General features: G+C 50.4%; 1 protein-coding gene across 4 annotated transcripts; it reads left to right on the top strand.

The window, feature by feature from the left end:
• Window positions 1–1,751: 1,751 nt before the first annotated feature.
• On the top strand, window positions 1,752–10,996 carry GATA2 (GATA binding protein 2; the record flags this gene model as incomplete). 4 transcript variants are annotated; one of them, XM_080350443.1, is made up of 5 exons in its annotated part: window positions 1,752–1,980; window positions 2,664–3,263; window positions 5,933–6,078; window positions 9,025–9,108; window positions 10,039–10,996. In XM_080350443.1, the coding sequence occupies 5 exons, from the start codon at window positions 1,752–1,754 to the stop codon at window positions 10,336–10,338; spliced, it is 1,359 nt and encodes a 452-aa protein (XP_080206569.1). In that variant the 3' UTR covers window positions 10,339–10,996. The 4 variants fall into 4 exon arrangements, with proteins under 4 accessions (XP_080206569.1, XP_080206567.1, XP_080206566.1 ...); XM_080350441.1 differs by having other exon boundaries at window positions 8,983–9,108; XM_080350440.1 differs by having other exon boundaries at window positions 5,900–6,078; window positions 8,983–9,108.
• Window positions 10,997–11,244: the final 248 nt, after the last annotated feature.

Raw genomic sequence — 11,244 nt, 5'->3', positions numbered from 1 at the left:
GGCCTGGCCGTGCTCTGCCGCAGCCACAAGCAAAGCCCATCCCCGGCCCGGTCCCAGCGCTGCAGGCCGGGGAGCCGGGCAGGATCCCACCCTGCCCCGCAGCCCGCCCGGCGTGGCCCCGCTGCCCGGGCCCTCCTCGCCGTACCGGCTCCCCGGGGCTGGCCGAAAGCCTCGCATTTATTTCTTCTTTATTTTTTTTTTTCCCTATTCAGCCAGTTATTTCAAACCACCGTAATGGGAACGACCACGCTGGGGTTTGTCCTGCTCCCGGCTGCGCTCTGCTGTGCCTGATTTAGGGGATTTTAATGTATTTATCGTGCCGATTTCCAATCCCCCAGCCCCGGGCATCCCGGCGGCGGCGCTGGCAGTGCCCGACGGACCCGGCCCCATCGCCGAGCCCTTCCCGCACTCCATCCTCGCTCACCTCCCCCCCCTCCGCACACCCCGGCGGGACCCCCCTATTTTGCCGTCCCCGCCCCGCAGGGGCGTGCAGAACCCGGGCGGGGAAAGCCCCCACGGCGCTGCCGGGCGAAGATGCTGCGGGCGGGGGCAGAAGGGCGGAGGAGGGGGGGGGTCTGCGCCGCGCTCCCCCCCCGCCCCGGGCCGGCTCCGTTTGGGGCCGGGGGTGCGGTTGGGGGCGGTGTGGGGCGGCGGGATTGGCTGGCCCGGCCGCCGGCCCTGCGCGCCCCGGCCCGTCTGCGGCGCCGCGGCCAGCTGGCGCCAGCGCTCATATAGGATGCGCGGGGATGGGACCGAGCCGGCCAGAGCAGCGGCTTTGCCATCTGAGTAACACCCTCCATCCAGCCTCCTCTCCTCCTCCCGCGCTCGCTTTGCTTCCCCCCCACACCCCGCATTTTTTTTTTCATTTTTCTCCCCCTCACCCCCCCTCCTTTCTCCCCTTCTTCGCGGCGCTCGCATCCTCCAAGGCATCCATCAGCACCCACCCGCGGAGCACCCTGCCTCCCGCGCCGGGTAAGTATGGGGCGCGGGGAGGAGGGGGCGCCGCGCCGCTGCCAGGGCGCACTCCCTGCTTTCGCTAAACACCCTTCTCTCTCCCCTCTTCTGCTTCTCTCCCCTCCCTTTTCTCCTCTCCTTTTGTGTCAGTCGGAGTTTTTGCTAGAATTACGCTATATTAGATCGGCCGCTCTTCCTTTTTTTACCCCGCTTTTGAAGCCAGCTGGAAAAACTCCTGTTGACGTTTGTAGCGAGAGCGGGGGGAAAAAAAAGAAAAAGGAAGCTTTTTGCCACTTTTTTCCTCTTTTTTTTTTTTTGGTAAAGAGTTTGAAATGGGATCTCTGTTTATTTTGTGGGGCAATGAACAGGGGGGGCGCAAGGCCAGGACTTTAGAGGAGAGGATATTTTTGGAAGGGAGGAGGGGCTCTGCTTCCCCCTCCCCATCCATTGACTTCGGGGCAAACAAGCCGGTCGGGAGCCGGGCAGCGCACCCGGGGGTGCGGAGCCGCTAACCCGCCCGTCTCTCCCTACAGGTGCTGCCCCGGCGCTTCCCCGGACCTGCCGCCGCCACCCGCCTGTTGACAGAGGGACACGCTGACTTCGGGGGTTCTCCCCCACCCTTCCGAGGGCGCACCCCGCTCACCCGGCGGGTTTCTCTCTAAGAAAAGCCACTCCATCTACTAAAACACACCGGCAGCGCCAAAAGCCACCACCCGCCCCCCCAAGCAGCACCACCCTCCCCCACCGAGCGCCGCTCGCTCCTGGTCCGGGGCGGGTGGGAGGGGAGCCCCGAGGCCATGGAGGTGGCCACCGACCAGCCTCGTTGGATGGCCCACCACGCCGTGCTCAACGGGCAGCACCCCGAGAGCCACCATCCCGGACTGGCTCACAACTACATGGAACCAGCGCAGCTCCTACCTCCGGATGAAGTCGACGTCTTCTTCAACCACTTGGATTCCCAGGGCAATCCCTACTACGCCAATTCCGCCCATGCCCGGGCCAGGGTCTCCTACAGCCAGGCACACGGTAAATCAGCACCCGCTGCCCTCCTTTGCACCCCCGGCCCCTTCGTTCGGGCCGTGGGTGTCCTACATGGAAGCGAAGAGTTTCGCTTGGTGTGTCGGAGCCAGGAGGAAAGGAGATCTAAGAAAACAGGATAGAAAGGGAGGCATGGGTGGATTTTTAACCCTAGAGATAACCAAGGACTGGCGGAGGGGAGGGAAAGAAAGGGGGGAGGTGAGAGAGGAAGGGGAAATAGTGTGTGCACAGGCTAAAACTTCTCAGACACGGCTGCTTCCCGGATGCAAAATAGAAACCGATTCAAATAGGCGATGGATTTTCTTTAGAGGTGTTTTGAGGAGCCAGACAGAGCACATTACGGCTGCTCGGAAGACAGAGCAGAAATGGGTTTGCTGTTTATTCCCCAGGGTGGGGCGGGAGGCATGGGGGTGCCTTTGCTACTGCCCTGGGTGGCTGGGTTCCCCCGCTGCTGCCCATCGCTCTTACGGGGCTGGCTGGTATCTCCCTCGGCGGTGCCGGGGTGAAGGGGCCGCTGTGCCAGTCTGGCTGCCCTTCCCCGGGTTGTGAAATCTCTCCCCATGCCCGGCTCCCCTCCGGCTGCCCGCAGACTGGGAACCTGGGGGACTTCCCAGAGCTGCTTCGGGCTGAGCTGCCTCATGCTGATCCCAAACGCTCTTGTGTTCCTACAGCTCGCCTGACCGGGAGTCAAATGTGCCGGCCTCATCTTATCCACAGCCCCGGGATCCCTTGGCTGGACAGCAGCAAGGCGGCACTGTCTGCCCATCACCACAACCCCTGGACCGTCAACCCCTTCACCAAGACACCCCTGCACCCCTCGGCGGCGGGAGCGCCCGGGGCCATCTCGGTGTACCCAGGCAGCAGCACGTCCAGCACCGCCTCTGTGTCATCGCTCACCCCGGCCTCGCACTCTGGCTCCCACCTCTTTGGTTTCCCACCGACCCCTCCCAAGGAAGTGTCTCCGGACCCCAACTCCACCAGCGCTGCCTCCCCTTCATCCTCTGCCGGAGCCCGGCAGGAGGACAAAGACAGCATCAAGTACCAAGTGTCGCTGTCGGAGGGGATGAAGATGGAGAGCGCCAGCCCGCTCAGAAGCAGCCTCACCAGCATGGGGGCTCAGCCATCTACCCACCACCCCATCCCCACCTACCCCTCCTACGTGCCGGCCGCCCACGACTACAGCAGCAGCCTCTTCCACCCCGGCAGCTTCCTGGGGGGCCCCGCGTCCAGCTTCACCCCCAAGCCACGAAGCAAGGCCAGATCCTGTTCGGGTGAGTGTTGCACCCCGCGACCTGCCCCATCGCGCACCGGCCACGTCCCCGGGGTGGAAGGGCTGAGGTGGGGGGTGCGTGTGTGCCGGGGTTGGCTTTGCTGGCTCTTTAGGGGTGAGGATGCAGGCTGCTGTGAGCTGGGTGCTTGTGTCAGCTCTCTTGGGGACAGGGCGGCAAGTGACGGCTTGGTCCCACTTTTCTGGGGTTTTAAACTAGAGGATGGAGCTCGCACTTGGATGTTGTGGGTGCCAACACATCCATAGCGGCTGCTGATCCGCCGGGCACCGGCCCCAGGGCGCTCAGATGGGGCCGAGGGACATGGGGACCGGTGCAGGATCGAGCTGTACAAAGAGGGATTTACATGAGGAAAAAAAGTTTCCCTTGGAGAGAAAAAGCTGCCCTTGGGCACCTAGAGGGGCTCAAGCCCCACCCTGCTCCCCAAAGTCAGTAAAAACCCCCATGGCTTCCACGCAGAGCCGTCCTAGCGATAGGTGTTTCTCCCTCGATAATTTCCCGGCTCTTCGTTAATACGAACCAAGGCCCCGGCGCAGGATGAAAGCGAAACTCAGCCGGCCGGGCCGCTGCACATCGCAGAGGGCCTTATTTCCTTCACGTTTTACAGGAGCAAAAGTTCAAATGTAGTTTACATACCAGTGTGAAAGCCTAAGGTGCCCAGTCGTCACTAACTTCAGCCTAAATTTAACTAGAAAATGTTTCTTTTTTCCCCCTCCCTTAACTAGACATATCTCTGTTTCCAAACGACTGACTGCACTCACGACCCATCCTTGCATTGCTTCATAAAAGCGCGGTCCTAAATCGGCGAATTAGGTGATGGGCGAAGTTTTGATGCCATTTTGAAATGACTCTAGTCGTGCAGCTAGACAGACAAATTAAGACAATTCATGTAATTCTACCAACCTTCCTGGTTTAACATCCTCAGCCAGGGAAGGAAATGAAACACGGTATATTGAGATTGAATTTAGATAGCCCTTGAAAAATAAATGGCTGTATATGCTTTTGTGTGTGTATTCTTATCTATCACAGCACATCTATGCTAATGAATGCACCGCATGCATTTATTTTTAAAGCAGACAATAATTTAGAAATGCGATCTCTTACGAGTTTTGCAACAAAAATATCAGCTATTGTACAAGCTCATCAGCTCTGTTTCAAATGGCTCCTCCGAGGGGAAAAACACTCCCTCTGCCATTATTTAAATACAGTTGCCATTATGTATATGTACTTTTCAGTAGTACAGAGACTCGTAAGTCAAGGCAATTAGCAGCCCGAGCCTCCCCAGTTTGGAAGTAGATTCAAGACCCAGGTCTCTGAAGTTAAAGGGATCTAAAGCACTTTTTAATTGACGTCCTGAGTTGCCGATGATTTTATTCAATGGGGAAGTAAGAAGCTTTTGTTTCGTTGTGTTTTATGGGTGATTTTTATTTTCTGTAGGGGAGCCCCCTGTGCAAGGAACTGGGGAAAGTTCGTGACCACTCAGTGTTTTTGTAGGAAAACTAAGACTCACGACACGGCGACTCCTGCAGCTTCCTGCCCGAGGAGGGACAAAAGCTACAAATGCAGCGCCGCAGAGCTCCCCTCATTTTTCACTGTAGACTGTGTTGTTTAAAAGCCACCCACTCCTTAGATTAAAGGAGACACAAGCCCCGCTGAACTCAACGTGGCCTGCTGCAGTTATTAGCAAAAAAGAATTTCCTCTCCAGTTAAATACTGTAGGATTTGCATAAACTATATTAAGAGAGATTTCTATATTAAGCAGACCTGCCCTCGAACCATCGGAGGAAAATGAACTTTTAGCAGAGGGCTTTCTGAGGCACAAACAGATATCTAGGAGTTACATGCTGGGGTTTAATAGAGCCATTCTACAATGCCCTGTTTCCCACGTTGGGCCACTAAAACTAATAATGAAGCAGTAATAAGCTAAACTGCTCCCTACCAAATCCAAACTGTATTGTTGTAAAATCACAGAAACAGAAAAGAACTCAAAGCCTGTTTTTAGCAGTGATTTCCAGAGAGCTTGCTGAAACCGAACTTCCTCAAAGATCAGCATTAACAGTGTTTTTCTGCCTTAAGAACAGAAATCATAATTGAGCCTTTGGCATTCTGTATCCATTCCCAGGCTGCTCTGCTTTATTTTCTCATCCCGTAGCATTTGCAACAAAAAGAAAGCACAGAGCGGGAGGTCTTTCGGCTTAGATTTAATTCTAGAAAGCCCCTTCCTTTGACTCTCTCTTTAGTATTTTGTGTGTTCGTAGGTGTGTGTGTGTTGGTGTGTGTGTATTTGTGATGGGAGAACACAGGATCAAACCCTCGGAGTGCAATAGATACGGGAGCGGTGCCCGGCGCAGATTAAGGGAGTTCTCGTTATTGAAACGACAACTTCCATCTGACACAATAAGAGTGTCACTCTTTCTCACCTTGCAGAGAGAGCTGCCTATTCGTGATCATGACATAAAATAACTCACCGGAGTCCAGGCGTTTGCGGAACGCTGAGCTCCTTGCTGCATGTGCTGTAGATGTCACTGCTGTCTGACTGTGCTTGAATTAACACACTGTTTTGACTTCTGGAAAATGCCTAAAGGACAATGCAAAAAGCTTTTGTGAATTTGTTTTTAAAGAAAGAAATCCGGTTTCTTCGTGTTTCCATTTAGAAGGCAGAGAGTGTGTGAACTGCGGAGCAACTGCTACCCCTCTCTGGAGAAGAGACGGCACTGGGCATTACCTGTGTAACGCCTGCGGGCTCTACCACAAAATGAACGGTCAAAACCGACCTCTCATTAAACCGAAACGAAGGCTGGTAGGTGTCTCTGTTTCTCCTGGCTTTGGGGATAAATTAGGCAAAGGGACCACACGCAGGCACAAGTCAAAGTGTCTCATCCTCGCCCAGCCCTGGCGTGGGGGCGTCAGTCACACCGGGGTCACCGCGGGGCAGGTCCCCCCCATCCCCTGCACCCCCCGGCACAGAACCCTCCGTCCCCAGCCTCCCCGTCGCTCGCAATACACGCGGGGTATCGTGTGTCCGTCTCCCCGTTTATCCTCGGCTGACAGCTTTTAATTTAATTCCTCATTTATTTGGCCTCTCGGGACGTTTTTGGGCACATACCGGGAGCGAAAGGGTTATGAGACCAATGTCCTCCACCGTGCACTAACAAAAAAAGTTCCAGCTCCAAAAAGCAAAACAAATCAGATGAGTCAAAGCTACTGCTCCCTACTTAATAATTATTTGTATAAAAGCCATGAAGTAATTTTCGCTCTTATATTCTCTGGCAATATTAATATTGGTTCCCTCCCCAGACAATCCCCTACTGTTTTTTTAAAAAAATCCTATTATTTTTCCATGGAGTCACCTATACTTTGTATTTTCATTTGAGTGATTTAAAAAAAAAGTCCTTTCTAAGCTCCTGGTAGTAGTTTCCTATCCGGATATCTGTACGTTAAAGATAAGGAAACCTTGTGTATCTGTTTCCTGACTCTAAAAGCTTTAGAGAGTTTCTATAGGCAAGCCTTGCCAGTCATGCTTGCTGTTTTGAAATTTCTAATACACTCTACTCCACAAATAATGCGTAAAATGCTAAGAATAATAAATATATTTTTTTGGAGCTTTGTGATTTATGGTGCCCAAGTCTCGCAGCTATTCGTGGGCACATTTCAATGAGGTTTGGAGAGCAGAAAATTGGCATTACTGCTCCAACACTGGGATGGGATACAGAAGATTTCTGTCGTGAGTCAGAATTTCAACTATGCGAGCTTCTTAATGACTCGCCTTCTAAAGTGACTGACATATAGAAAAATGTTAAGACAACAGTGAAACATTATCGTCTCTGAGGCTCAAGTGCTTTCCAGTCTGAATGGGACAGGCCACAGAGTTAAGCAGCAGAGCTGAGTATCACTAAAGCCATCTCAAATATGCAAACATGGGTTTCCACCTTCCCCTGTGTTAGGAGACTCTTACACTCCGCTCCCCGCGAGGGATTTGGGGGGCACTGGAGAGGTTTTCTTGCAGTTTAGTTGGTTTAATGTTTTGTTTTCAATTGATTTACAGCTTTGTTTATTGCCCTCTTTTTTTTTTTTCCCCACTGTAGTTTTTTGGCCATCTTTGGGAACTCGTTCATCTGACATGCAATAGCAAAGCAATCATATTAATAATGTCAGTGCTTGGAAGTCTGGCATTAATTGTGTTTGGGTTGCATGAGTGTACTTGCGGTAGGGGGTACCCCCTCTTTCTGCCTTTGGCCTCTTCTCACAGGCGAGTAAGAGACTGGAATATATGAGTCTCCCAGGGCCTGATTCTTGCCTTAAGCTGCCGAGTTGTCCATCAGCTTTGGGAAAGTTACAGAGGGCCAGGGCGTAAATCGGGAGCGAGTGCGAACAGAACCCGCTGCTCCTCTTTAGCTCGGTCCGAGCGGCACCAGCACCCGGCAGAACAGGGAATAAAATAAAGCTCTTGTCCGGGAAACCCAGCCCGGGACTGTTCGCCGAGATTCTGAGCTTTGCTGCTGCTTCACCCAATGCCTCTCAGTGGCTTAATTGCAAAAATATCCAGGGAGCAAGGCCGCGGGGAAACTACCACCACTGATACGCGTTAAAAAGTAAACTCTGCTAATTTAAGGAAAGAAAATAATGAGTCCTCAGCATTAATCCAATTGCAGAGAAACGGGTTGTATTTTGACCACTTCCAGAGGCAGGGCTGAAGCTTTCCAATACAAAACTATTTCCCAAAATACGGGGTGCACTTAGTCCCTCCGTAACACTTTATACGATCGCGTGCTCGCACAAAGAACGTATTATTGTAGGGTCTGCTAGACAAGGGCCCATCCAGAAATTACTGGCTGCCTGCTGGTCTACTTTTCCTGTTCTTGTTTTGGGAGGTGGGTGAATGTTGGGGCATTTTTCTTTCCCCCCACCTCGGTTTCAGCAGAACAATAGTTTAAGTAAGGATGGTGGATTTTTTGGTGTGTGCTTTCTTTATTAAGACAGTTGTTTGAGGGCTTGTCAGCCAAGGCACTGAGCAGGGACAGAGGCGGCAGACGGGTCAGTGGAATCATTGCTGCAAGGCATGAAATTTGGTTTGCTAAATATTTAAAGAAAGTTGGAGCCGGTTTTGTTTTCTCCCTTTCACTTGTAAATGGAAACTGAATTTTCAGTGATGGCTCTGATAAATACTGCACCCAGTTAAGTAATGCGGTTGGTTTTCTTTTGTGTCCATCTTTAAAGGGCCAGAGTAGGGGGAAAAAAATCACATTCTTTAGGATCGTTCTTCTTTTCAAACGCAGTCCCAACATCGGCGCAAATGAAGCTGGTCATTTAAGAAACAAAAATTAAAAAGGAGGCAAATGCGTTTTCATGACGCGTCCTAGAATCCTGCAAAGGGAAGACCTGACCAAATCAGATGTTGTTTTCTCCTCTGAAATGTTTGTTTGTGGAGTTAGAGATGCATTGTTTCTCTCCTTATGCCCCCTGCACACACGGTGCGCCGTGGGGCTGGAGCTGCCGTCCGCATAGGAGAACATTGAATTTAAACCAAACGCGAACGGCCACAAGACATAAAACGGACAGATTTCCTTCAGCCCTCATGCCCTGTAAAAATCACAGTAACTAGTACCCAATCTAAATATTCAGTCCGACTTGACCTTTCTCATGATCTCCCTCCTCCTGTCAATACATTTAATTTTTTGTTTAAATTTTCTGTATTTTTGGTTAGTCAGCGGCACGGAGAGCGGGGACTTGTTGTGCCAACTGTCAGACAACCACCACGACCTTATGGCGACGTAATGCAAACGGGGACCCAGTTTGTAACGCCTGCGGACTCTACTATAAATTGCACAATGTGAGTATTTACTCATCTCATGTGTCGCTGCTTGCCTGGCTGGGATTGATGTCTTAACTGCACGGTATACACTGGGCTTTTATTGCTTTCAGGGTTTTGGTTGTTGTTTTATTCCTTCCCCCGTCTCTAAGGTTCCCTTGGGAAGTGACAGCCATTCTTTGTCAGCATAGTGATGCTAAGTTCAGTGACATTACAATGTATTAGCTTGGCTTCTAACGCTTGGGCAAACCAGGCAAAATAGAACCACCACACTTGTTTGTTGGCTTTTTTTAGCTGGGCATGTTTTGTGTGTTATTTCCCTCCAGAAACACAGAGGCCGTTTGGAATGGGCTCTGTGCAAAAATTAATCCCGATGGGGCATCTTCACTTTCATTTTGTTTAAAAAGAATGATATCTAAGGCTTTGTTTTATTTTATATATATATATATATACACACGTGTATATGTATACACACGTGTATATATATATATATCTATATATATATATCTATATATATATATCTTTAAAGAAATTAATGCTAACCAGGAATCACTTGACATGTTGGAACATTATTTAAATTCTAAGTAACGGAGGTTACTGGTACAAGATTGCTCATGTCTAAGGACTGAATTTGGGTCAACATGTGCCTTCTAGTTTGATCTCTTCTATTAGGAAATGAACAAGGACTGAGGGTAAGCCTACAGGAAAGAGAGTCATCAGCTGCCAAATTCAGTTCAATTTGTTTTTCATGTCTAGGCCTTTTTTTGTGTGTGTGGTTTTGTTAAACAAATCAATATAAACAAGTTCTGCAGAGAGAAACACCATTTTTTTTTTTTTGGCCAGAAAAAGGTCTCCATCCAGGAAAAACACATGGGGGCTGTCCAAATATTTTCATTTTTGCACAATAAGGTCATTTTGTCTGCATGAGCCTGATTTTCTCATTTCTTGCAGGTGAACAGGCCTCTGACCATGAAAAAGGAAGGAATTCAGACCAGGAATAGGAAAATGTCCAACAAATCAAAGAAAAGCAAGAAGGGCTCCGAGTGTTTTGAGGAACTGTCCAAGTGCATGCAGGAGAAATCGTCCCCGTTCAGCGCCGCTGCCCTCGCCAGCCACATGGCGCCCATGGGGCATTTGCCACCGTTCAGCCACTCCGGACACATCCTACCGACACCTACCCCCATCCACCCATCCTCCAGCATCTCATTTGGACACCCGCACCCATCCAGCATGGTCACGGCCATGGGATAAAACCCAGCGAGAGAACCACCCCGAGGTGAAGAACGCGGGGCTTTGCCTAAGACGACACCCAAGTAAGAAAATGTTCTGCCAGGAGGAGAATGTAGGGATGGCGAAAGGGGATCTTTGCTCCCGTGTGGTTTAACTCTTAACGCTGGACCTAAAAACCTCGCAAATTGACCCATCGGTCTTCTGCAGAAACGTGTAGTGGTGCCTGTAATGCACTTTGCCCCCTCAGGTATAAGGAAAAAAGAACTCACCTGTTCGATACTTAATGGTCCAGCAGGAAGGAAAAGGTGGCAGAAGCTGAAGGAAAAGGCTCGGAACTGGCTTTCCTTTCTCTCTTTGTTATTACTGTGAATATTGTAAAGAGATATAAGCAGCTTCCCAGGATGGAATCGGCTCACTGGAAGCCAGACATGCTGGATTTCTATCGTGGACTTTGTTTGGGATGGGGAAAAAAGGATTAAAAAAAAAAACAAAAAAAAGGACATCTTTATAAAACCGTAATTTTTAAACATGAAATCAAACACAAAGTCATATTTATTTTGCTCTTGTTTTCCACAAAAAGCCGCAACCCCTCTGATTGCATGTTTTTGTGCTGTTGTTTGCAATGGCTATATACCCTGTAAGAAAACCTGCCCTTGAAACAAGGGGAGGGGGGCGCATATCCAGCAGCCCCCTTGGTATGACAGATAGATGGAGCTAATCCAAATAACTGCTAGGAAAGGGGAAAAGATTTGGGCGGGGGGCAGAACAAAGCAAAAACGTTGCTGTAATCAGGATTTTAATGCGCCCAAGACGGTGATTATTTTGATGACATTTCTTCATTCTTTTTCCCCTAACATGAAAGGCTTATTTAAAAAAAATAGCTCCCCCCCCCCACCAGCTACTTTATTTCTCAAAACAGCCCGATCA

Source organism: Nesoenas mayeri (genome assembly GCF_963082525.1).
Source record: "Nesoenas mayeri genome assembly, chromosome: 10".
Classification (NCBI taxonomy): domain Eukaryota; kingdom Metazoa; phylum Chordata; class Aves; order Columbiformes; family Columbidae; genus Nesoenas; species Nesoenas mayeri.
This window is presented reverse-complemented; position numbering and strand designations above follow the sequence as displayed.